The sequence below is a fragment of the Tursiops truncatus genome, chromosome 1 (assembly GCF_011762595.2).
Source record: "Tursiops truncatus isolate mTurTru1 chromosome 1, mTurTru1.mat.Y, whole genome shotgun sequence".
Lineage (NCBI taxonomy): Eukaryota > Metazoa > Chordata > Mammalia > Artiodactyla > Delphinidae > Tursiops > Tursiops truncatus.
The window spans coordinates 63,569,043-63,596,539 of record NC_047034.1 but is presented as its reverse complement, the minus strand read 5'-3'; the positions used below and the strand labels follow the sequence as shown (position 1 = coordinate 63,596,539).

General features: G+C 40.9%; 1 protein-coding gene and 1 long non-coding RNA gene across 7 annotated transcripts in view; one reads left to right on the top strand and one right to left on the bottom strand.

The window, feature by feature from the left end:
• The first annotated feature begins 1,825 nt into the window (after nucleotides 1-1,825).
• On the top strand, nucleotides 1,826-21,627 carry LOC117312156 (uncharacterized). Its single transcript, XR_012331882.1, has 2 exons — nucleotides 1,826-16,646; nucleotides 16,752-21,627. It is a non-coding gene; the product is annotated as an uncharacterized lncRNA (long non-coding RNA).
• Nucleotides 17,033-27,497, bottom strand: part of ALDH9A1 (aldehyde dehydrogenase 9 family member A1) — a 28,559-nt gene continuing 18,094 nt past the window's right edge. For 3 of the 6 annotated variants that reach the window (XM_004328910.3, XM_019931830.3, XM_073804847.1), the window contains 5 exons: nucleotides 26,653-26,841; nucleotides 26,340-26,427; nucleotides 22,442-22,583; nucleotides 19,369-19,481; nucleotides 17,033-17,787 (listed from right to left, as the gene is read on the bottom strand). In XM_004328910.3, the coding sequence (XP_004328958.2) occupies nucleotides 17,693-17,787; nucleotides 19,369-19,481; nucleotides 22,442-22,583; nucleotides 26,340-26,427; nucleotides 26,653-26,841 (627 nt within the window). In that variant the 3' untranslated portion in view covers nucleotides 17,033-17,692. Of the gene's footprint in view, nucleotides 17,788-19,097; nucleotides 19,175-19,368; nucleotides 19,482-22,441; nucleotides 22,584-26,339; nucleotides 26,428-26,652; nucleotides 26,842-27,497 lie in introns of all 6 variants that reach the window. The other 3 variants (XM_073804842.1, XR_012331870.1, XM_073804843.1) reach the window with 3 other exon arrangements.

The window sequence follows — 27,497 nt, the reverse complement described above, 5'->3', positions numbered from 1 at the left end:
GCCACAGGTATTAAGCACCCCTTCTCACCCTGCCAGAGGATGTTTACTTAATGTGTGAGCTAGAAAAAGGTCTAATTGTGGAAATATGTTCATAGTCAGGCCACAGCAGTGAAAAACTGGGGCTCGAAGAAAGTCTTTTACTGCTAGCAGTCTTTTACTGCTAATACATAGGATAACAATAGGATTTTTAAAAAATCTCGATTGAAGATTGCTTCTAATGCTTAAAAACTGAAATGATAGACTAAATTTAAGGTTATGAAACTTAATAGAGATGAATCTAATTTCCTGCATTTGGATGCAAAGATCTGATTGCATAGGTACAAATGGGGAAGGACACCCTTAGCAACAAAATATGGAAGACTTAAAAGGTTTTAGCTGACTTGGAGAACAATGCGAGTTGGCAGAATGAGATGGCTGTTCCAGAAATGAATGTGGCCCTAAACTACTTGACCGTAATAGTGTCTAGATCTGTGCTTTCCAATACAGCCACTAGCCACATAGGACTATTTACATTTAAATTTATGCTATACTATATAAATAAAACAAACAAAAATATCAGCTCTTTAGTTGCTCTAACCACATTTCAAGTGTTCAGTAGCCTTTGAGGATTAGATAGGATTTGAACCCAGGCCTGACTCTCAAATCCATGCTTTTTCCATTGTACCCCACTACCACTTTGAGGAGCTAAAACATTTAAGGATAGAATGCCCTGGTCAGCAATTGAAGATGGTCAGCTTTGGCCAGGTGACTGCCTGGAGTCCTCAGGGCATTGGATGAAAAAGCTGGACTAGATCAGTGTTGGTTCATGAGAAATTTTCACCAGTGGAGAGCAAAATAAGAAAAATGAGGACTGTTTTCATAAAGCTTTAACTTGTATTCTTTTTTACATTAAAATGTCCCTTTATGAAATGATGGTGGTGATGAATAGTATGGTTTTTTTGTTCCTGACTTAAAAAGATAATATAATTAAAAATTTGTAATAAGCTAGGGTTGTGGTTTGGGTTGATTTTATTTTGATTTTTGCCTTTTTGGTTTTTGTTTGATAAGAAATGCACCTAAAGAGACTGGAGAACTTGTTAAGGTTTCTTTTCTCATCAGAGTATAGGAGGCATCAGTGAAGCAGGGCAGGGGAGACATGGAGACAAAGTTGGGTTTTCACCTTTGTTGGAAGTCTTAACAGGGTATGCTTTTCAAAGTAATATCATCCATCTTTGTCATTTTGCTATTATAGAACGGGCCCAAAGGAAGTTTTATAAGGAACCCAACACATGAAAGGGTGCCGTGGTTGAAGTGGGGAACCCAGAGCTCTGCCTTTTCATTTCCCTGTTTCCTCCACCAACACACTTCCAGGGCACGCAAGGGCTGGGCAGAATCCAGTTTGTATCAATGCCATAGAGAATAACCCTGACTGGCAAGCTAGTTTCTATTAAATTCCCTGGTCTCATGGAGAAAAAAAAAGGGGGCATAAGTACTGCTTCCACTCACTGCTGTTCCACAGGGTACATTCCAAAGAGTCAGTTTATTTCTATGGAAAAACACATTCTGAGTTCTGTTACAGGTGGAAATTAGAGAACCATACCAGTCTACCGTTGCTCCATACTGAACCTCAAGTGTCCCCCCCTCGCAGGTAGGTATATGCCCTTGAGTTTATTAGCCTCCCTAAGCCTCCATCTGCTCAGCTGTAGGTTGAGGATAATGATAATACTTACTGTATAAGGTTCTTTTTTAAAAATTGAAGTATAGTTGATTTACAATGTTGTGTTAGTTTCTGGTATACAGCAAAGTAATTCAGTTTCATATATATATATATATATATATATATATATATATATATTCTTTTCAGATTCTTTTCCATTATAATTTATTACAAGGTATTGAATACAGTTCCCTGTGCTATACAGTAGGTCCTTGTTGCTTATCTATTTTACATATAGTTTGTATCTGCTAAGCCCAAATTCCTAACTTATCCCTCCCCCATCCCCTTTCCCCTTTGGTAACCATAAGTTTGTTTTCTATGTCTGTGAGTGTATTTGTTTTATAAATAAGTTCATTTGTATCATTTTTTAGATTCCACATATAAGTGATATTATTTGATATGTCTTTGTCTGACTTATTTCACTTAGTATGATAATCTCTAGATCCATCCATGTTGCTGCAAATGGCATTATTTCATTTTTTTCATACCTGAGTAATATTCCATTATACACACACACACACCACATCTTCTTTATCCACTCATCTGTCAATGGACATTTAGATTGCTTCCATGTCTTGGCTATTGTAAATAGTGCTTCTGTGAACATTGGGGTGCATGTATCTTTTCGAAGTATGGTTTTCTCCAAATATATGCTCAGGAGTGGGACTGCTGGATCACATGGCAACTCTATTTTTAGTTGTTTAAGGAGCCTCCATACTGTTCCCCATAGTGGCTGCACCAATTTACATTCCCACCAACAGTGTAGGAGGGTTCCCATTTCTTCACACCCTCTCCAGCATTTATTATTTGTAGACTTTTCGATGATGGCCATTCTGACCAGTGTGAGGTGATACCTCACTGTAATTTTGATTTGCATTTTTCTAATCCATTGCTAATTAGCAATGTTGAGCTTTTTTTTATGTGTCTGTTAGCCATCTGTATGTCTTCTTTGGAGAAATGTCTGTTTATGTCTTCTGCCCATTTTCTGATTGGGTTTTGTTTTTCTGGTTATTGAGCTGTATGAGCTGTTTGTATATTTTGGAAATTAAGCCCTTGTGGGTCGCATCGTTTGCAAATATTTTCTCCCCGTCTATAGGTTGTCTTGTCACTTTATGGTTTCCTTTGCTGTGCAAAAGCTGATAAGTTTGATTAGGTCCCATTTGTTTATTTTGCTTTTATTTCTATTGCCTTGGCAGACTGACCTAAGAAAACATTGCTATGATTTATATCAGAGAGTGTTTTGCCTATGTTCTCTTCTAGGAGTTTTATGGTGTAATGTCTTATATTTAAGTCTTTAAGCTCTTTTGAGTTTATTTTTGTGTATGGTGTGAGGGAGTGTTCTAACTTCATTGATTTACATGCAGCTTTCCAACTTTCCCAACACCATTTGCTGAAGAGACTGTCTTTTCTCCACTGTATATTCTTGCCTCCTTTGTCAAAGGCTAATTGACTGTGGGTGTGTGGGTTTATTTCTGGTCTCTCTGTTCTGTTCCACTGATCCATGTTTGTTTTTGTGCCAATACCATGCTGTTCTGATTACTGTAGCTTTGTAGTATTGTCTGAAGTCTGAGAGGGTCATGCCTCCAGCTTTGTTCTTTTTCCTCAGGATTGCTTTGGCAATCTGGGTCTTTCATGGTTCCATATAAATTTTAGGATAATTTGTTCTAGTTCTGTGAAAAATATCATGGGTAATTTGATAGGGATCACATTAAATCTGTAGATTGCTTTGGGTAGTGTAGCCACTTTAACAATACAAATTCTTCCAATCCAAGAGCATGGGATAACTTTCCATTTCTTTGAATCATCTTCAGTTTCCTTTATCAAGGTTTTACAGTTCTCAGATATAAATCGTTCACCTCCTTGGTCAGGTTTATTCCTATGTATTTTTTAAATGTGATTTTAAAAGGGACTTTTTTCTTACTTTCCTTTTCTGATATTTCACTGTTAGCGTAAAGAAATGCAACCAATTTCTGTATGTTAATCTTGTATCCTGCTACCTTGCTGAATTCGTTTTATCAGTTCTAGTAGTTTTTATGTGGCATCTTTAGGATTTTCTAAATATAGTATCATGTTATCTGCATGTAATGACAATTTTACCTCTTCCCTTCCAATTTGGATACCTTTTATATCATTTTCTTTTCTGATTGCTGTGGCAAGGATTTCCAGTACTATGTTGAACAGAAGTGGGCATCCTTCTCTTGTTCCAGATTTTAGCAGGAAGGCTTTCAGCTTTTCACCACTGAGTATTATGTTCACTGTTAATTGTGTTGAGATATGTTCCCTCTATACCCACTTTGGTAAGAGTTTTTATCATGAATGGATGTTGAATTTTATCAATTGCTTTTTCTGTGTCTATTGAAATGATCATGTGGTTTTTGTCTTTTCTTTTGTTGATGTGGTGTGTCACATCAATTGACTTGTGTATTTTTTAAAATCAAATCGTATCGGGAGAAGTAATTTATTTTATGGAAAAGTTTTAAGGCTTATCCCATTGAAACAAAGGAAAAGTTGAACCAAAGAAAACTTTACAATAGATTATATTGCATGAGCTCCAACAGGTAATGGGAAATATATGTACATATTAGATTACATATACTTTGAATAAACAAAGGAGTATTACTATGATGTTAATATTTTCATGTGACCAACACTGAAGGATAAATTATGCTTGTAACTGGACTATAAATTAATAGTTCACCTGATTTCTCTATGCCAATAGAAAAGACTTCTGACTTTTGATTAGATAGCTATAAGCTGCATACTTTTTCCAAGTAAACTAAGCAGTTTTGTTTTGTTTTGATTTGCATATGTTGAGCCATCCTTGTGACCCTGGGATCATGGTGTATGATCATTTTAATGTTTTGTAGGATTTGGTTTTCTAATATTTTTGTTGAGAATTTTTGCATCTATATTCATCAGAGATATTGGCCTGTAGTTTTCTTTTTTGTTAGTGTCCTTGGTTTTGGTATCAGGGTGATGATGGCTTCATAGAATGACTTTGGGAGTGTTCCCTCCTCTTCAGTCTTTTGGAAGAGTTTGAGAAGGATTGGTATAAGTTCTTCTTTGTATGTTTGGTAGAATTTTCCAGTGAAGCCATCTGGTCCTGGACTTTTCTTTGCAGGGAGTTTTTTAAATTGCAGATTAGTGATTGGTCTGTGCAAATTATCTACTCCTTCTTGATTCAGTTTTGGTGGGCTGTATGTTTCTAGAAACTTGTCTATTTCTTCTAGGTTGTTCAATTTGTTGACATATAATTGTTCATAGTATTCTCTTATGGTTTTTAATATTTCTGTGGTATCAGTTGTTATTTCTCTTCTTTCATTTATTTTATTTGGATCTTCTTTCTTTTCATCTTGGTGAGCCTGCCCAGAGGTTTATCAATTTTATTTTTTCAAAAAACATGCTCTTGGGACTTCCCTGGTGATGCAGTGGTTAAGAAGCTGCCTGCCAATGCAGGGGACATGGGTTCAATCCCTGGTCCGGGAAGATCCCACATGCCGCGGAGCAACTAAGCCCATGTGCCACAACTACTGAGCCTGCACTCTACAGCCCCCACACCACAACTACTGAAGCCTGTGCACCCTAGAGCCCACATGCTGCAACTACTGAGCCCATGCTCCACAACAAGAGGTACCACTGCAATGAGAAACCTGTGCACCGCAACGAAGAGTAGCCCCTGCTCACCACAACTAGAGAAAGTCTGTGTGCAGCAATGAAGACCCAACTCAGCCGAAAAAAAAAAGCAACATGCTCTTGATTTGATTTTTTTCTATTGTTTTTTACTATTTTATTTATTTACTCTTTGATCTTTATTATTTCCTTCATTCTGCTGACTTTAGGTTTTGTTTGTTCCTTTTCTAATTCTTTTAGGTGGTAGGTTAGGTTGTTTGAGATTTTTCTGTTTTTTGATTAAGGCCTGTATTGCTATGAACTTCCCTCTTAGGACTGCTTTTGCTGCATCCCATAGATTTTGTTTAGTTGTGTTTTCATTGTCAGTTGTCTCAAGGTATTTTTTAAATTTCTTCTTTGATTTCATTGTTGACCCATTGGGTTTTTTTGGAGCGTGTTGTTTAGTCTCCGTGTAATCATTTTTTTTCCTCGTTTCTCTTTCTGTGTTTTTTTTTTTTTTTTTTTATGCGTTGGGTCTTCACTGCTGCACAGGCTTTCTCTAGTTGCGGCAAATGGGGGCTACTCTTTCTTGTGGTGTGCAGGCTTCTCATTGTGGTGGCTTCTGTTGTTGCGGAGCATGGGCTCTAGGCGTGCAGGCTTCAGTAGTTGCAGCACACAGGCTCAGTAGTTGTGAATCGCGGGCTTAGCTGCTCCGTGGCATGTGGGATCTTCCCAGACCAGGGATCGAACCTGGGTCCCCTGCATTGGCAGGTGGATTCTTAACCACTGCGCCACCAGGGAAGTCCCTGTGGTTGATTTTTAGTTTCATGCTGTTGTGGTCAGAAAAGATGATTGAAATCATTTCTACCCTCTTAAATTTGTTGAGGTTTGTTTTGTGTATTAGTATGTGGTCTATCCTAGAGAATGTTCCATGTGTGCTTGAAAAGAATGTGTATTGTTTTTTTTTGGATGTAATGTCCTGAAAATATCAGTTAAGTCTAACTGTTCTATTGTGTCATTTAGGATCTCTTTTGCCTTATTGATTTTCTGTCTGGAAGATCTGTCCCTTGATGTCAGTGGGGTGTTAACGTCTCCTACTATTATTGTATTCCCATCAATTTCTCCCTTTATGTCTGTTAGTATTTGTTTTATGTATTTAGGTGCTCCTATATTGGGAGCATATATGTTAAGAAGTATAATATCCTCTTCTTTTATTGATCCTTTTATCATTATATAGTGTCCTTTTTTTAATCTTTCTTTATAGTCTTGTTTTAAAGTCTATTTTTTTCTGATATGGATCTTGCTACACCCTCGTTCTCCTGTTATTCCCATTTGCAAGAAATCTTTTTCCATCCCCTCACTTTCAATCTGTGTGTCCTTCGTCCTAAAGTGGATCTCTTATAGGCAACATATTGTAGGCTCTTGTTTTATTATCCAATCTGCCACTCTATGTCTTTTAATCAGAGCATTTAGTCCATTAACATTTAAGGTAATTAATAGATATGTATTTTAAACCTTGTTTTAATTGCCATTTTAAACCTTGTTTTCCAGTTGATTTTGTATTTCTTCTTTGTTCCTTTCTTTTTGTTTTTCCTTTTGTGGTTTGATGGTTATTTTCGTATTATGCTTGCGTTCTCTTCTATTTGTGAATCTATTGTATGTTTTTGTTTGTGGTTACCCTGGTTTTCAAGTATGTTAAACCATTACTATATCTATTTGCTTTAGATTGGTAGTCATATAAGCTCAAACACATTCTAAGAAAAAAATCTATATTTTTCTTACTCCCATCCCCCACATTTTATGATTCTGATATCCTCTTTTACATCTTCATGCTTATCCTTTTGCTGTTCATTGTAGTTATAATCACTTCCACAAAAAATTTTTGATTTTTTTAAAATCTATATACTGGCTTATTTTAGTGTTTTACTTTCCTATTGTGATTTTCTCTTTCCTTTATAGATTCTTGCTTCTTTTCTATTTAGAGAAGATTCTCAATCTTTCTTTCAGGATAGATTTAGTCTTGCTGTACTTTTAAATTTTTGCATGTCTGAGAAATTCTTTCTCTCTCCTTGTATGATCAGGCCACCCAAGACGGTTTTTCTCCTGCTCTGTACATCCCCTTCTCAACCAGTGCCTGCTTCACCTATACCCTACTCACATGACTGACCTTCCTACACATACTTGCCCCCACCTCAGCTAGTTCTTCCTACATATTTGCCCCTAGCTAATGACTGTTCTAACCTTTAGATCAGAATATCTCCACCATGATTGATAGCTTATCAAAGGGGCAGTGAGGGGGTGTTCCCCTCTGCTAGTTTCCCTGGTAACCAATAAGCCAACCTGACCTCAATTCTCCCTATAATGGGTAACCTTGCCCTCACCCCAGGAACAAAGATTGCCACCATGTCCTGCCCATCTGCCACACACAGTGGGGTGTTGCTCCAGGACCCTGCTTCAGTCATGTAAGATCCCCCCATCCGTTAAACCATTAATGTCTCTGTCACTGACTCGGGGCTCTTTCTTTGGTCTCAAGGATGGACAAGTACAGAGCTTGTAGGCCTGCAGGGTGCAGCCCAACAATTGACAAAGCCAGCAAGGAGACCCAGGAAACTCCTGTGAGCACAGAGATATCAGGAAATAAGGACAGGGAATGGAAAGTTGCAGGGACTGTCCACTAACACATGGGGTACAAAAGTTGTGGGAGAAATCCCAGTGTGGCCGTCCACTACACATGGGGCCTATAAGTTGCTGGGAAATCCTGGGGTGGCTATCCACTAGTATGTGGGGCCCTGTGGTGGCTGTCCTTGATGAATGAGGGCTGACAAGAGAGTATGGAGAACAATGGCCTAATGGCTCTGCTACTGTATTAAAATGAGCCTTTTGTAATTGGTTTGGCTTTAATCTTGGGTGTGTGCATGAGTGCCCCAGTATGAGTCCAAATCCTGTTGTCTCTCCTTGGTTTTGACCCTTGTTAGGGGGTCCTGGTAACTTGAGTGCTGATGCATGTTCCTCTGAAAGTGATGGATATGAATGTGAGTGAATGATATGTACAACTGTCTATCACTATTATTTGTTTAAACTGAATTAGCTATTCAGAAATTGAAAAAATTCCATGAAAATGTCCAAGATGGGACTCTTGACATTCTAAAACTGGTTTCTGCATATGCCATTAGAGGAAATTAGCTTTCTAGAAGGAAATGGTATTTCTCTTCCTGTGCCTTTGAGATGTAAATAATCTACCTGTGAGTGAAGGGGGAAAAAGAGACCCTCTTAAACTCTAGGAAAACTGTGAGGTCTCTGTGTCTATATAGATATATGTATGTCTATGTGTACCTTATAAATATGATGTGTCTCTGTCTCCAAATGGCATGGTGAAGATTGGTTTGTGGATGAGCTCTGTTTAATTGGCTTAAAAGAAATTAAGCACTTACATAAATTCTCAGAAAGATAAAAGAAACTGTCCAGAATGAATTTCAGGTTCACATGATCTGGGAAATATTCAGTACTGAACTGATATCTGCTACTGAAACTACTTAAGCTTGTTGGTTTGATTAATATAGATATGTCTTTAGAGTCATCAGTGTTAAGTATAATACTTCTGTTGTACCTAGGTTTACAAGAGGTAAAATAAGACCTTAATATATCTGTTGCAAATCTGTCAGCAAGGAAAATAACTTGGGGACTTCCCTGGTGGCGCAGTGGTTAAGAATTTGCCTGCCAATGCAGGGGACACAGGATCGAGCCCTGGTCCGGGAAGATCCCACGTGCTGTGGAGCAACTAAGCCAGTGTGCCACAACTCCTAAGCCTGCCCTCTGGAGCCCACATGCCACAACTGCTGAAGCCCGTGCGCCTAGAGCCCATCTCCACAACAAGAGAAGCCACCACAATGAGAAGCCCATGCACCACAACGAAGAGTAGCCATCGCTCACCACAACTAGAGAAAGCCTGCACACAGCAGCGAAGACCCAACGCAGCCAAAAATTAATTAATTAAAAAAAGAAAAGAACTTGATATAATGAAACTTTAAGGAAATGTAAATGAGATAAGAGATTTGGGACAAACTCTCTAGGAATTACTATGTTTTGGGAATGTCTATCTAAAATAGTCTCTCCAGATTTTGGCAACTTGAAACTAAATGAAGAGAATTCATTGACTATCTGGGTCATTTCAAATAGGATAAAATATTGGAACATTAATTGCCAGGTGGGTCTAAGTTTACCTACCTTTGCCTGCTTAGGAGAGGAAGACTAAAGCGTAAGTTTTCCAATCAGGAAATGCTGGTATAAAAAAAGTTCACAATTACTTACTCCTTGGTTTTTGCCAGAGATTAAGGTTTTTAAGGGTTAAGATTATAATGTCATAATTCTAGTTATTATAACCAAGTTTCTTTATTGATTACATTGTAATCAGGTGTTTAACTATACCTTTTTAAGTCTTCTGTCATTTATAGACAATTATTGTTGTACTCTGATGCTCTTGCAAAAAGTGCTCCATCTTCAAGAAGATTCATAGGAAGGACTTTTTGACAAGCAGAAGTCTCAGAAGTTTCAGCTCACAGTGCTGAACTGGGTAAGAAATCAAACAATGCTAATGGAAAACCTGATGATCTCATAAAAAGTTAAAAGGATTGGTTACTGAGTGAACTGGTATATATGGTTATAATTTTTATGGTTTTTGTCTGGAGTATTACTGGTTTTGATCTATGTTTTCCAGATATAGGGAAGCCCTTCCCTTCAAGTTAGTTATGACTTCCAGCAATTTGTTAAACTATACCTTTGGGTCGAATTGAAACATTTTTCTTTTCTCTCTACCTGGTCCCTCCAGAAATTGAAGACTCTTGGGTTCCAAGCAGGTGAATGGGAAAGACTGTCTCCTGGCATGTGCAGGAATCTCAATATTTGGGGGACTTCTACAAGAGGGGACTCCACCAAGGCAGAGTTGATGGCAGGCCTTGGTATGGCTTTCCTGGCCTTGAGAGGCCTTTTGGGAACTCAGTCTGAGACTTCTGAGGAATTCCACAACAGCCAGTTTGGAGGAGCCTAGGTGGCCACTGTAGGTGTGATTTTGGACATATTCCTGTATTACTGAAAACTTGTTTTCTGAACTATATTACAGACCTGGACAAAAACGACAGGCAGCTGTGGTTGATATCATCTCAGAATACGGATACGGCTTGTATTTTGCTTAATGGTCATGATCTTCCCTGTGTTGTGCCTGTCAGGTGTCTTACATTTTGTCCCTAGCCTGAGTGGAGGAAATCTATTTGAGGACTGAGCAGCAACAATAACCTCACTGAGAAAAGAGTCTAATTGCTGGGTTAATGGCAACAGCAAGATGCCGTTTTTGTCTTCCTCTGGATTTCCATGAAAAATCGACCTGGCTAATGTGACCATGTGGAGACGACTGACAGTGGCGAGGTGGGGGAGGGGCGGGGGAAGACCCTTACCATCGTCCTGTCCCACATGCCAGTACGTCAGAAGGACCCTGTCGGTAAACATTACCATGTAACACATCATACACTTTGACTGCCCATGAGCCCCCCACCCAGGCTATGCTGTGTGGAGTGGAATAGGCTGGCTTCTGGACACACATGTCCAACTAGTGTGATTAACTGTTTTTTTGTTTGGAAAGACCTAATGCGTCCACCCCTAACAAAACATGGGGTAACTGCTGACTCCACCAGAATGTATTTTTTAGAGCCGAGGCCTTCTCCTCCCCATGGGGGTTGCTCGGGATTTGTGAAAAACAGGGTTGGCCTTACCTTCTTTATAACCAGACAGGGCACTGCTGCTATTGACTCCCTCTCCATTACCCCAGTAAGTGCTTGGCTCCAAAATTTGCCCACATTCTGGCAAATGACTGTTCTTAGCCTACTAGGTATCTTACTCTTGATGCTCTTTGGCTGCTGCCATCTGTATTTGTGGCATCTGGCTGCAGTGCCCCCCTACACACCTGACCCCAGGGATATCACAGAAGAAGGGCAGACCAAGATTGTGAGGGTCGTGCAGCGTACGTAGGGGTGGAGTGTATGATCAGGCCACCAAGATGGCTGCTCTCTGCACATCCCCTGCTCAACCAGTGCCTGCTTCACCTACACCCTACTCACATGACTGACCTTCCTACATACTTGCCCCCAACCCAGCTAGTGATCGTTCTAATCTTCAGATCAGAATATCTCCACCATGATAACTTATTAATGGGGTGGTGAAGAGCATGCCCCTCTGCTAGTTTCCCTGGTAACTGATAAGCCATCCTGACCTCAATTCCCCCTATAACCGGTAACCTCGCCCTCGCCCCAGGAACAAAGACTGCTGCCATGTCCTACCCACTGTCTGCCACACATGGTGGGGTGTCGTCCCAGGATCTTGCTTCAGACATAAAAGATCCACCACCCTTTAAACCACTGAGGTCTCTATCACTGACTCCAGGATCTTTCTTTGGTCTCAAGGATGGGCAAGTACAAGGCTTGTAGGCCTGCAGGGTGCAGCCCAACACTCCTTCTATTGTAAATGATACTCTCCCTGGGTAGAGTATCCTAGGTTGCAGATATTTCCCTTTCAGGACTTGGAATGCATCTTGCCACTCCCTCTGGCCTGCAACGTTTCTGTAGAGAAACCAGCTGATAGCCTTATGGAGGTTCCCTCTGTTTTTCTCTCGCTGCCTTCAGGATGCCTGCTTTAACTTTTCCCATTTTAATTATTAGATGTCTTGGTGTAGGTCAGTTTGGGTTCATCTTGTTTGGGACCTTCTGTGCTTCCTGTACCTGGATATCTGTCTCCTTCTTTAGGTTTGGGAAGTTTTCCACCAAAATCTCTTCAAGTTCATTTTTGATCCCCTTTTTCTCCTTCTGGGATCCCTATTATGTGTAGATCGGCTCACTTTACATTATCCCATAGGTTTCATATATTGCTTTCATTTTTTTTCATTAGTCTGTCTGCTGTTCTGACTGGGTGATTTCAGTTATTTTATCTTCCAGATCACTTATTCATTCTTCTGCATCATTTAGTTTGCCCATGGCCAGGACCGTCTGTGTAGGTCTGTTTTCTGCCTACCACAATGCAGCTACTGCACTGCCCTCCGAGCCTCTGAAGCTCCCTTTCTGTCCCAGCTGATCTCCCAGCCACTGAAGGGGCTTCCCAGAGTGAGGGAACTTTTCCTCTTTCACAGCTCCCTCCCAGGGGAGGTGCTGTCCTAATTACTTTTTTTTTTTTTTTACTTTGGGACAGGTGCTGTCCTAATTACTTCTTTTTTTTTCTTTTGTCCTACCCGGTGATCTTTCTTACAGCTTTGGTTGTATGAGATCTTATGCCAGAGTTCAGCAGGTATTCTGTGAGAACTGTTCCACATGTAGATGTATTTTTGATGTATTTGTGGGAGGAGGTGAGTTCCACGTCCTTCTATCCCGCCATCTTGACCTCCACCTGTCCTTACTGTATAAGGTTCTTGAGGATCAAACCTAGCGCGGTGCTCCCGTGGCCAAGGGCCAGCTCAGTTTCCAGCACAAGACGTGGTAGGAAGCAGGAGAGCCACCTGCTGGTGAAACTTCATCCATCAAAATCAGCAACCAGGTTATCTTCTTATGTTCCAAGGACACCCCCAGAGTTTGCCCCACTTTCCTTTCATCCCTATATCACTTGCCTCCAAAGATGCTCTCCTAACTCAATCGAAAACAGCTCTCTCAGTTCCCTCTCTTAAGCAGCACTGTCCAATAGAACTTTCTGACATGATGGAAGTATTATTCAACTGCACTGTCCACTATAGTTACCACAACCCATGTGTGGCATCGAGTACTTGAAATGTGATGAGAGCAACTAAAAACCTCAGTTTTTATTTAGTTTTAATTGTATTTAAATAGCTAAATGTGGCTAGTGGCTACTGTACTTGGATAGCACAGCAGTAAAGCAGTGGTTCTCAACCTTGTCTGTCCCCTAAATTCACCCCAGCAGGGACCTTTTAAGAATCCAGATGAGCAGACCACACCCCAAATCAATTAAATTAGAATCTCGGTATTTTGTAAGCTCTTTCTGGGTATTTCAAACATGTGTCCAAAGTTGAGAACCGTTGCTCTAAAACCAGTGTTTGGCAAACTATACTGCGTAAGAACTTCCTGGGGGTCTTGTTAAAATGCAGATTCTGATTCAGAGGCCTGAGGTGAGAACTGAGATTCCACAGGTCAAACAAGCACAGGCTGCTGCCCCTGGGCCACACTGAGTACCAAGGCTCTACCCCAGCCCTTCGAATCCTTTCACTCACGCAAACATTAGGTACTTTCTGAGCCCAGTGGCATGACAGTTCTGGCTTTTAGAGTTTCCATTCTAATCGGAGAAATAATAAGCTTGTAATCTCAAACAGTGATAAATGCTTTGAAGTAAATAAAACAGTGTAGTGGGATGAGGATGTGTGCGGCCAACTGCAGATTTAAGGAGGTGAATGTTTAGCTTTTGGCTTTCAGGAGCCTACAGGTGAAGATCTAGAAAAACATGCTCTCTGGGGAAGAGGGACAGTGAGTGTGAGGCTCCTGAGGCAAGAAAAGGCCTGGCAGAGTAACGCACAGGTGAACGGGGAGAGTGACAGAGGTGGGAATCAGAGAAGGGCAGTGGTGGTCACGGTGAGGAGTTTGGACTGTGTTCTAACTGAAGTAAAAGCCGCAGCAGGGCCTTAAGCAAGAGCATGAGGAATGCTGATTTACTCTGAAGAGATCTGCTCACTGCTGATCTGACTTTCTGATAGTTTTTCACAGCATCATTTAACTGCTAAGACTCGGTCTCCTCTTTCCCCTTTGCTGATTTTTTTCCCCCTCACAATGTAAAAAGAAATACAAAGATAGGTCTCTAGGTATAAGAAAAACCAAGGAATCATTTTTACTTCTGAGGAAAGCCAAACTCAGAACTACACATTTCAGAGAAGCTAGGGTGGAGACTCTGGCATTGGAAGAAGCAGGCAAGGAACTCAGGGTTGCCCCCCTTCTCCGGAAGCTCCTGGTGGATGACCTCCGTGGATGGTGTCAGTAAACTGTAGCCCACCTTCCTTCTGCCAGATTCTTGCCTTAGGCAGCAAGAGGACTGAAGGTGTAAGAAATAAAGAGCAGCAGGAGGAAAGAAGGGACCCAGTGGCCACCTTTTGTCTGAAAAAAACCTGCCGAAGTGAGAGACTGCCTCTGTTTGGAGTCACAGAAAAGCCAAGCCAGAGATCAGGACTCTGAGCTATTGCAAAGGAGTAAGCCAACATGGGTCTTGGTTTTCTTCTTTCTCTCATTAATACAATTCCAAAACCACTTCTATCAGTAGCAGTTAAATGACACTGTAGCACAGGAAGCTGTCAACCAAATAAATCTTAAAATGCATACAAAAGGACATGAGTTGAATAAATTTACACGTGGCCTCATGAGGATACAGGGTTAGTTGGCAGTTATTACCTTTAAGAAAATCCTAGGAAAGATATGCACCCAAATGTTAACAGTAGTTACCGCTAGGAGATAATATTAGATGGCAGAAGGAAAAAGAAGGGTACCTTCTGCTTAACTTTCAAAAGTTAATCAAAATATTAGTAGAGGTACTTCCTGGGTGGTCCAGTGGGTAAGACTCCATGCTCCCAATGCAGGGGGCGCGGGTTCGATCCCTGGTCAGGGATCTAGATCCCGCATGCCACAACTAAGAGCCTACATGCCACAACTAAAACTTTGCACGCCACAACTAAAGATCCTGCACACCACAACGAAGATCCTGTGTGCCGCAACTAAAGACCTGGTGGAGCCAAATAAATAAATATTAAAAAAAAAATACTAGTAGAGAAAAAGGAGACTCCAGGAGCATTTAACTAGATGATACAGCTTCTTCCACATCAAAGGAAGGCCTGGCCTCTTGGTTAAATCATGTTTCCTTAAGTGCATTTTGTACATATTATTACTCTCCTAAGATGCTTCATTAACAAACAAGAATCTCTGTTCAGGTAAATTTGTGAAGTACGATAGCTGATGACATCCTGGAACACACTTTGGACCACGCTGGGTGCGGTAGGCTGCATAATGCCCCCCACCAGCTATGTCACATCTTAAGTTTCGGTACCTGTGAATATTTTATGGCAAAAGGACACTTTGCAGATATGATTATGTTAAGGATCTTGAGATAAGAGATTATTATGCACCATCTGGTGGGCCCTCAATGCTATCGTAAGTGTCCATATAAGAGGGAAGCAGAGGGGGATCTGACCACACAGAGAAACAAGGCAATGGAAGCAGAGACTTGATGCTAAGCTGCTGCTGCTAAACAAAGAGGAGGGGCCATGAGCCACAGAATGCAGCTCTAGAGACTGGAAAAGGAGGGGAAAGATTCTCTCCTAGAGCCTACAGAGGGAGCATGCCCTGCCAACACCCTGGTTTTTGCCCAGTGAAACCATTTTGGACTTCTGACCTCCAGAACTACAAGGTAATAAATGTGCTGTTTTAAAGTCCCCACATTTGTGATAATTCGTTACAGCAGTCATACGGAATGAATACAATGAGTTAAGGTCTAGGAATCGGGGAAGGAGAGCAGGAAGCGTAAGAGTTAAAGTCCCACATAGCTGGATTGGAACTCTACTCTTCAACTTACTGACTTGGCTGTGGTCCAGGCTTCTCCAATTCTCAGCTTCTTCACCTGAAAATTGGGGCTAACGACTTCCTCATGTTTAGTGTGAGTATTCAATGAGAAGGGAAGTAGCAGATGGATCGCAGGGAGTATTCAAATGTTGGTTCCCTTTCCCTGGCTGTTTTCTCTTCAGAGGAACTGCCAGAAACTTGTCTTCTCCCAGGCAGCTCCTACTGTGGAAGTCACACAAGGACCCAGAGTGACCCCCGAAGACCCAGGGTGAGATCATTGTTGGCCTTGCTCGGTATCATGTATGTGCCCGCTGTGCGAATATCCATCGAGAGAGGCTGATTCAATTGCTCTCATCCTCTAACTACAGTTTCTGCCCATCATAGTAGATAATCAGATGCAGGCCCAGTAACAAGAATCATCCCTTACCTCTTAGCTACCGTGATGATTAATTTTACATGTCAACCTGACTGGGCGATGGGATGCCTGGGTATGTCTATGAGGGTGTTTCCAGAAGAGATCAGCATTTGAACTGGTGAACTGAGTAACGCAGACGGCCCTCCCCATGTGGTGGGAATCATCCAATCCATTCAGGGCCCAAATAGAACAAAAAGGCAGAAGAAGGGCAAACTCACTCTCTCTGCTTGAGCTGAGACATCCATCTTCTTCCCTCAGACAGCAGCACTCCTGCTTTTACACCACCAGCTTTCCTGGATCTCCAGCTTATGGAGAGCAGACTGTGGGCCTTCGCAGCCGCCATAATCACGTAAGCCAATTCCTATAAGAAATCTTCTCTTATACGTATCTGTTCTATTCTATTGGTTCTGGAGAACCCTAATACCACTATTAAATCTAAATTATTCCCCTGAAGGGAAGATAAGAGGGCAAGATGAGGATCACTGCAACAGTCTGAGAAGTCACCATGATCTGACAGCCCTTTAAGGACAGGCCCAGTTTATCTGGGCTGGGAAGAACATGGAGCCCAGAAGTCTGAATGGGCCACTGAAAGTTCATTACAGCAACAGAAGCCTGCCCATGTGTACTCACTGCAAAGAAGGTCAAATCCTCTGCCTTAAACGTTTAACTTTAGCCCTATCCTGTGTCCTCCTATAACCCTGAGATGTGTATAGCTTCAAAACATGACACTGAAAGGACTGACGGTGTGATTTATTTAGTTTCAGTATACTGCAGTGGATTACAAATAATCTGTACGTTTAAAAGGAAACTCTTCTGTCATAAGAGAGCAAGCTGTAACTCAAGGACTGGAGCCGGTTTCCCCCATCCCCGCAGCGCTGGCTCTGGCCAGTCAGCATTCACACCAAACAGACCCGTCTATTGATTAGCCAAGCCCTCTCTCCTGACTGCCAGCCTTCTGAATGGAATGACAAGGGGCCATGTCTTTAAAAACGTCAAGGAGCAGAAATCTCTGCTGATTCCCCCAGGAACCTCTATAAAGGCATGGGTTCTTTAAAGCAAGCTAGAGAATGAACCTGTCAGTGGGTCGGCTCTGTGGAAGAACAATCCTGGTCCCTCCCCCTGTTTTCCAGTAGTGTGCTAGTGGCTCTCAAAGATTTCCCAGAAATTTGCTTTAAGGAAAATCACAGCTTTCTTTATTAGCATCTAAAAGGCACTTACGCATATTTTCACTTAGGAAATTGATTGAGCGATGAAGAGTAACACTGAACCATTCTCTTATCCTGAATGGCCAACATTCTGGATCTAAACTGGTAGGTGGCTGCACCGCCGCGGTCAAGAGAGCCGCTTCTCATTATTCCCAGGCCCGGCCGTGTTCACTGGCTTCTCTGCACGTTTTCAAAAAGCAGACTCCACGTCACCCATCTCCACACACACAGTCTTTAGTTGTGAATAATATTCAATTGTCACACGGCCATTCTCTCTGCCAAACCCTGAAAGGAAGAGAAGGGGTGAGGGTGAGCCATTGCGGTAATCCAGCCAGTGACCTGCAGAAACAGGCACTGCTCCCAGGGCTGGAGAAGAGTGCAGAGCCAAGACGTTCTGGGATCAAGTCCTCAACTGCATGTATTAACTGTGGAGCTAGACGTGGGAAAAGTAACACACTAGCCTTCGGGGATGGGGAACTATTTAGGTTTCATTTCTTACCAGTACGACTCTTAACTTCTAGCATCTACTCTTCTAGACTAAGGTCTAAAAATGTTCAGACTTTCTTATCAAGCATTAGAGCATTCTCTACAATTATCAATCAACCTGATGCCTTTGAAAGTCAGTGCTAACTTAAAACTTAACTCTACATAATAGGCTTATTAACCTTCTCTTATACTAAATCTGTAAGAGCACCTACTATTTATACTCTGTCCACTCACGTGGGGAGTGGACCCTTTAGGCTCTCAGGTTACTCAAAGCCAAGACACTGCCCAATCAATAGCAGATGAGGTTACAGGACAGCCTTCCTTGTGTCCCCTACCCCAGACGGAGGCAGGCTCTGCATCCTAAGAGCAAGGCCCAGTCTCCAAAAATGCACATCTCCAGGGGGCATCATTCCAAATGGGACATACACAATGGCCCTGCTAAGGCCTCACTCTGCCTTTTGTTCCTTTCCAAATCCTCTCAGCATGGAGCCCATTGGGCATGTTAGGCCAGCTTTCTGTCCCTCTCATCTCATATAGGCATATCCATGGGCACTGATCCAAAGATTCAGGTTTAGGGAAGGGAAAGCTGGCCTCAGAGGCCCCACTGAGGCCAAAGCTGCAGATTCCAAACAAACTGAGGGTTATGAATTAATAAAACAGAGCCTTGGTTCCTACCCTGCATTTAGGTCTGTGTTACAGCTCCTCCAGGTACCCCATAGGGACAAGAAGGACTAGTGAAGTATGACTAGAGAATGCCAGAATGATACCAAACGCAATACCAAATAAAACTGTCAAATTAACACCCACCATCTCATCATCATTCATCCGTGTTTATATGTTTGCCAACACGGTGATGGCCATAAATATCTGCCAGGAGAGTAGGGGTCGGACTCTTAGAATGGTGCACCCACAAAGTCCAAACCAATTTTCATACAGAATTGGTGAAATTAGCAACAAACTCCAAAGAAAGAACCTCAAAGTAATGGCTATGTTCCTGATGCCTCAAATCTCCTAACAGACTAGATTTACAAACTTGCCATGGTTAGAACGCCTAGGGGTGGTTTCACACTTAATGGCAATCACAGACTGTGAGGAAAAAGTAATCCTACCCATGAGATAAACCTTTTTCAGATATATGTCAGCTGTTCACAATCCAGTCTACACATCAAAGACTTCTGGAGAGCTTCTGGAAAAAAATAAAGATACTCAGCTTCCATTCCCAGAGACGGATACAGTGGGCCTGGGGAGGACCAGGAATTCATATACTTTTCCAGGTGATTCTGATACACACACGGGTTTAGGAACCTGTTCCATAAGGACTGAATTATGACCAGTGTTTCTAGAGACGGGGGTTTGCTTTCACAGTTCCCAGATCCTCACCTGACTTCTTATATCCACCAAACGGCAACTCCACTGGGCTGACATTATAGTTGTTAATGAAGCACATTCCAGCCTGAAGCGCAGCCACCACTCTGTGGGCACGCTGGATGTCCCTATGAAGAAAAAAATGCATTGGTTATTCAGTTTCTTTTGCTACAACCTTACCAGGAAAAGTTAGTCGGTCACTTCTAAGGGTCTCAAAACAATGCCAAATTCTTGTTTCTTCAAACTGTGTTTTAAAATCTTATACCATCCATGCAAAATAGACAAGGATTTGAATTTTACAGTCTCATCCAAACGCATGTATAAAATAAGCAGCAGCAACAAGGGTGCCAAAACAATTCAATGGGGGAAAATAGTCTTTTCAACAAATAGTGCTAGAACAACTGGATATACATATGCAGAAGAATGAAGGAAGATCCCTTTCTTACACTACACACAAAAATTAACTCAAATGGGTCACTGACCTAAAATGTCAGAGTGAAAACCACAGAACTCTTTGAAGCAAACAGGAATAAATCTTCATGACCTTCGGTTAGATACAATCTTCTTAAACATGACACCAAAAGTAACAGATACAGAAAAAATAGAATAATTACACTGACAAAATTTTAAAATTTTGTGCTGCAAACGAGACTATCAGGAAAGTAAAAAGACAACTCACAGAAATGCAAATCAAAACTGATACAAGACACCACTGCAAGACCTCTAGGATGGCTAAAATCAAGAGAACCGACAATAACAATTGCTGACTAGGATGTGGAGAAACTGCAACCCTTATACATTGCTGATGGGAATGTAAAATGGTACTGCCACTTTGGAAAACAGTTTAGCAGCTCCTCAAATAGTTAAACACAGAGTCACCATAGGATCCAGCAATTCCACTCCTGGGTATATACCAGAAATGAAATATACAAATATCTACACAAAGACTCATATATGAATGCTCACAGGAGCATTATTCATAATAGCCAAAGAGTAGAAACAGCCCAAATGTCTACCAATGGGTCAATGAATAAACAAAATGTGATATATCCATACAACAGAATATTACTCAGTAGTAGAAAGGAATAAAGTAGTGATACGTACTATAACAGTAAATGAACTTTGAGAAGAAGCCAGTAGATGAACTAAGTGAAAGAAGCCAGTCGTGAAGGGTCACATACTGTATGATTTCATCTACGTAAAATATTCAAAATATGCAAATCTATAAAGACAAAGTAGATCAGTGGTTGCCAGGGACTGGGGGGAGGGGAAAATGCAGAGTAACTGTTATTGTTCTTAGAATGAAGAAAATGTTCTAAAATTAGATTATGACAGTTGCACAATCTGTAAATATACTAAAAACTGTTGAATTGTACAATTTAAATAGGTGGATTGTTTGGTATATGAATTATCCCAACAAAGCTGTTTTAAAAAAAAAAAAGGAGTTACCCTCCTTTGTAACTGGCCTTTGTCTGTATTTTGGTGGCGAAGCAAAGCAAGAGGAGAGACTTATCCCACTCAATCCTCAAATCAAAAAAAGCAGCTCCTGGGACTTCCCTGGTGGTGCAGTGGTTAAGACTCCACACTCCCAATGCAGGGGCCCTGGGTTTGATCCCTGGTCAGGAAACTAGATCCCACACGCATGCTGCAACTAAGAGTTCACATGTCACAACTAAAGAGCCCGCCTGCCACAACTAAGGAGCCCACGTGCACAATTAAGACCTGGCGCAACCAAATAAATAAATATTTTAAAATATACATATATATACAAAAAAAAAAAAAAAAGCAGCTCCTGGGAATTCCCTGGCGGTCCAGTGGTTAAGACTCTGTGCTTTCACTGCCAAGGGCCTGGGTTCAATCCCTGGTCGGGGAAATAAGATCCCGTAAGCTGTGAGGCACAGCCCAAAAAAACAAAGCAAAGCAAAACAAAGCAAACAAACAAAAAAGCAGCTCCTCAGAGAGGACTTTTAGGGTAGTGAAACTACTCTGTATGATATTACAACAGTGAGTACAAGTTATTATACATTTGTCCAAACCCATAGATTGCACACCAAGAGTGAACCCTAATGTGGACTATAGTCTTTGGGTGATAAAGATGTGTTCATGTAGCTTCATCAGTTCTAACAACTGTTCCACTCTGGTGGGGGATGTGGATCATGGGGGAGACTATGCATGTGTGGGGCAGGAGTAGCTGGGAAATCTCTGTACTTCCACTCAGTTTTGCAGTGAACCTAAAAGTGCTCTTAAAAATAAAGTCTATTAAAAAAAAAAAAAGTAGCTCCTCACTTTTTTCTTCAGAACTCAAAAAGAAGCTACTACATCAGGTCCTCAAGGGAGACGTGGGTCTTCCATCCCACGTTCCTGACCACAAATCTACAAAAAATAATAACCTTGTATGTCACTAAAGAAACAGCATAATCCCAAGTGTAAACAGTCTTAGAAAACTGCCTACTACTGCCAAAGACTAAACAGAATTTGTACATAAACAAGCAACCTGCAAGAATTTTCTAAGAAATTTTTCTCCGAAATCACTTTTTGTTTTTCTTACAGTGGTTAAAGTTTATGTACAAAGATATTAATCCCAACATTACTTACAACAGTTAAAACTGGAAATAGCACCCTAAATACACAACAATAGAAAAAAGGCCCACACGTGTTACAATGCATTCCAATTTAGGGACTTCTATAAAGCTAAAAATCATGGCTTTGAAGGATACTGCCCAGTATTTATATGCTTATGGATTTCTAAATTCCTTGACATACATGTTTTTAATAGGCACCTAACATGATGCTTTACATAGATCAGAAACTTAAATATTTATTCAATGTATGAATGAAAAAAGGATAGAATTTTCATCAATAAAGCTAATAGCTTAATTTAAACTCAACACTAGGGTTCTCTGGCTATTCAGGGCTAACTGTGAAATGCTACTTTGCCATCTTTTGACTTTAACTGAAGCAAATGGAAAGTGCTGATGAAAATGCAGTGAGGGCAAACTCCAGTGAGGGAACAAGATCAATTAAATATCTAAGAAGACACTGCAGCCCCATTTCTTCAAAGCCACTTGGGGTGTCCTTCCCCACCTACCTGGTGAAGACACCAGCTGCTAGTCCGAAAGTGGTATCATTGGCTCTTTCCAGAACCTCAGCTTCAGTGTCAAATGATAAAATGGACATAACCGGTCCAAAAATCTCTTCTTTCACACAGGTCATGTCATCTCTACAATTAGCTGCAAACATTATTAAAAAACCAAACATCAGCAAAGGAATGATTATTTCTGGCACGTTAAAATTTCCTGTTCATAGTAAACAGTGAATACACGGCTTTAGAGAAATTTCAATGTGACATTTTCAGTGTGAATATAAATCCGAGCATCCTTTCTGCATGACGATTCAACACTACGTATTAAGGAGCCATGGCCTCTGTGTTCATTCTAAATCTACTTTTTTGAATTCATCATAAGGAAATAGCTAATGAGGTGTACAAGGATGTACATACAAGGACTTCCATCACAACATTCCTGTGACAGTCAAAACTAGAAGCAACACACTAGACATCCAAAATAGATGGGATGATCACGTGAATGGTACACAACCCAATGATGAACTGCTATGAAGCATCAAAAAGTAATGTTGGGCTTCCCTGGTGGCGCAGTGGTTGGGAGTCCGCCTGCCAATGCAGGCGACACGGGTTCATGCCCCGGTCCAGGAGGATCCCACATGCCGCGGAGTGGCTGGGCCTGTGAGCCACGGCCGCTGAGCCTGCGCGTCCAGAGCCTGTGCTCTGCAACAGGAGAGGCCACAACAGTGAGAGGCCCACATATCGCAAAAAAAAAAAAAAAAAAAAAATAATGTTTTGGAGACTTCCCTGGTGGTCCAGTGTTAAGAATCCGCCTTCCAATGCAGAGGACGCGGGTTCGATCCCTGGTTGGGGAACTAAGATCCCACATACCGCAGGGCAGCTAAGCCCGCGCGCCACAACTAGAGAGCCCATGCGCCCCAACTACTGAGCCTGCGTGCCCTGGAGCCCACATGCCACAACTACAGAAGCCCACGTGCCACAACTAAGAAGCCCATGCACCACAACAGAGACTCAGCGCAGCCAAAAAAAACAAAAAAACAAAAAAACAAAAATGACGGTGTGTATGTGTGCATGTGTGTGTATAGGATGCGCTCCAAATGAATTAAAATGATTACTAAAAAAAAAGAAGTAATGTTTTTGAAGAAAACTTAGTAAGTAAATGCTCATGATTAACATTCACTGAAAAAGGTACAAACAGTATATATCCTCCCAATTTCTGTTAAAATGTTACACATGACTAACATTTTTTATATTTTTTCACATTTTCTTAATGACTCTGATATGATTAGAATGAGAAACAATATTTTTAAAAAAGAAAATACAATGTAAAAATAATAACTTAGAAATAACTGAAGGAGTGTTCATTTTATATGAAAATATACTTAAGTTTTTAAGTGGCTAAATCCCTAAAAAGATTAAATTCACTTGACATTTTAAAATATGCATATATGTCTAAAGAAGCTCATATATTTAGATGTGAAATACTGAACCTCACTGATCCTCAAGACAGTGGTGCTTTTATCCACACTTTGGCTGAAGAACAGCTCACCTCAATGCTGGAAACCACGCATGGAGTGAGATATGTTGTTTGTAAGGTTGTGTGACACACGTAAACAATGTGGAGGCAGAAAAGCAGCTTGAGAACCCTACTTTAAACACCAGCTTTACACTAGCCAAAGCTAAAAACCAACTGCTCACATATCTACAAAGAGGAGGACTCTAAAATCTCATAAGAGATGAATCAGAGCTTGCGCATACAAAGTAAGAACAGCACTCTGGTCGTGTGTATGTTACACTGTACTCTGGGGACACCTAAACTACCTTCAAAGGTATATTAAATAATTTTAGGTTGTATTTAAGGATAGTTTATTATAATCTAAATCTTTGAAAATTAGTAATCCACATACAATTTTTAGGGAAATTGTTAGCCAGAATATTAAATTACTCAAGATAATTCATTACCCAACAGTCCCAGAATACAGTTTGTCTTACACAGGTTGATAACACAGTATGGCTCTGTGTGCAATGCATTCTATATTGGAGAGTCAAAAGAGATGAGGGGATAAAGCGGTAGCTGATGTTACGAGAAAAGAAAAGGTTCCTGCCCCACACATAACACTCATTATACTTTAGCCCCAAATCTCAAGTAAATGAATCTAAAGATTGAGGTTCTGGAGTCATTTTATATGCGTAAAAATGTACTGAGGACTTATTAACATGCAGATCTCAAGGTCCTGGGCCCTGAAAGTGACATTTGGGGGTCTAGGGCAGGGATGAGAAATCTGCATTTTTAACAAGTTTTCCAAGTGATACTGACACTGTAGATGACAAACAAGGCTTTCAGAATCACTAGAATGAAGTTAAGGTAGTTAGCTCCCTGTCCTTTGCATAGGTTCACAGTTTGTTTAAAAACATTTTTTTTCCTAATTGTAAAATACATGTTCTCTGTAGAAAAATCTGTAATATTCAGAAATGCACAAAGTATAATAAAAAATCACCTTTAATCTCAGCATCTAGAGAAATCCACTATCAATATTATGATGCAGACGTCCCTGGTGGCACAGTGGTTAAGAATCTGCCTGCCAATGCAGGGGACACGGGTTCGAGCCCTGGTCTGGGAAGATCCCACAGGCCACGGAGCAACTAAGCCTGCGCACCACAACTACTGAGCCTGTGCTCTAGAGCCCGTGAGCCACAACTACTGAGCCCCCGCGCCACAACTACTGAAGCCCATGCACCTAGAGCCCATGCTCCACAACAAGAGAAGCCAGTGCAACGAGAAGACCACACACCACAACGAAGAGTATCCCCCACTCACCACAACTAGAGAAAGCGCATGTGCAGCAACGAAGACCCAACACAGCCAAAAATAAATAAATAAAATGAATTTATTTAAAAACAAAAACAAAAAACCTGATTCCTTTTAAAAAAAATATGATGCATGTTCTCTGTTCCTTCTTTTTCCCATGCACATATTTGATTTTTAATAGATTTGGGATAATGCCATATACACTACTGTTTAACCTGTATTTTCTATGTAAAAACATATAGTAAGTTTTCCCTCTTCCTTAGTAGCTACAAGCTAATCCATGGCATGGATGCTAAATTCACAGCCCTTAAACCTCAGCAGATCTTTAGCTTTTTAGCAAGACCTAAAAGGTTAAACTGCACCAAATATCAAGGGTTGAAAAGTGTGACACCACTATCAACCTCAGGGACAAAAATCAGCTGAATCTATCTTCAGGATAAGGTGTAAGGAATTATACAACATAATTCAATCTATATATAGGTTTTTAAAGTCAAGGGAACTAGCAATATTTTCATAGGAGATACAATATAAAATGACAGAGAAAAGTAAATGACAACAACAACATCTAGAACAGTGTCACCCCCAGTAGAAGAGAAGGAGATGGGTGTGAGGACAGTAGGATGACCACATACTTGACTGTCCAAACCAGGAGATTTTTCAGATTGAAAGGAAGTGCTAAAATTATTATATCATATAATTTTTGAAAATATTAATATATTGTCCAACAAATTGGTTTTATTATATTGATGACCTAAAGTTCAAAGAAAAGCACATTCTTTACCAACTTTCTTGAGAAAAGAAATTCATTACTGAATTTTTAACAAACATGCCCTTTCATTTTTTTGGAGTGCCTTGATTCTAGAACAATAGCTGTGCACCCAGTTAAGTCCCATGTAACTGATATCATTGTCCAAGAAGAGAAGGGGCACACATGAGGCTTCCAAGGTAAGGGAGAACTTCTACTCCTTAAATCTGAGTAGCAGGGACACACAGTTTGCCAACACTTGCCTTATACCATATACACAGTTTAAAAATATTCTTGTCTATCTGACATTTAATTCAAACTGTTTAAAAGCAAACAAGAAGAGGACATACTTAACACACAAGGTCTCATGTAATACCCATCCTTTAATTTGGGATCTTCAGGTACGTAGAGGTCTCCACCACATAATACTTTAGCACCCTGCCAAAAAAGAACGCATATTTTATGTTAAACATAAAACCCCAGTATGCATTCCCGAAATGCCACTTGTGTCCTGAACAAATGCATACTTAGTCACTCCACTGCAAGTACAATGCAGAATACAGCTCCCAAATGGATATGACCATAGGAAAGAAGCATAGAGCAAGTAACCTAGGAGTAACTACCCCTCCCCCTCCTCTCATCTCACCTCCACTTGTTTCTCACCTGCTCCTTTGCCACTTTAACAAACCCAAGGACTCGCTCCAGATGTGGTCGGTTGATCAGGGGACCCATCCTTGTATCTTCCAGAAGGGGATCTCCAATTTTTATCCTTTGGGTCTGTTTCACCACTTCCTCTGAAAATTGATCAAGAATTTCCTTTTGCACAAATACCCTTGTACCATTACAACAAACCTAAAGGACAGACACATAAAAATTTATATGTAGATGAGGGGGAAAAAAAGGAAAAGGATAAAAAGTTCAACAGCTTTAAATTTAAAAGAGACAGTATACTTTCTTTAAAGGTTAGTTCCACTTCTAAAAATGATCACCATACTGAATAGGATCACACGTGTAATTGTGGACATAGTACCTCACACACAAACTCTCTGCCTTTGTTTTTGTATAAATTTCCTTAAAGCAATGAACAGATCCACATGACCCATAGGACTTCTGTTTCTTCATCTCAGATCCTCAATTTGGCTGTATATTTTGAGAGCAGGAAGTAAGAGTGGAAGGGACTGAAGAGTAAAAATAGATCAAGAACCGAGGCCTTCAGTCTAATAAAAACCTAGGGCGGTTCAGAGTCAATGTTTGTCTCTAAAAACACAAGTAATGGGACTTCCCTGGTGGTGCAGTGGTTAAGAATCCCCCTGCCAATGCAGGGGACATGGGTTCGATCCCTGGTCCAGGAAGATCCCACATGCCACAGAGCAACTAAGCCCATGCGTCACAACTAGTGAGCCTGCACTCCAGAGCCTGCGAGCCACAACTACTGAGCCTGTGTGCCACAACTACTGAAGTCTGTGCGCCTAGAGCCCGTGTTTCGCAACAAGAGAAGCCACCACAAT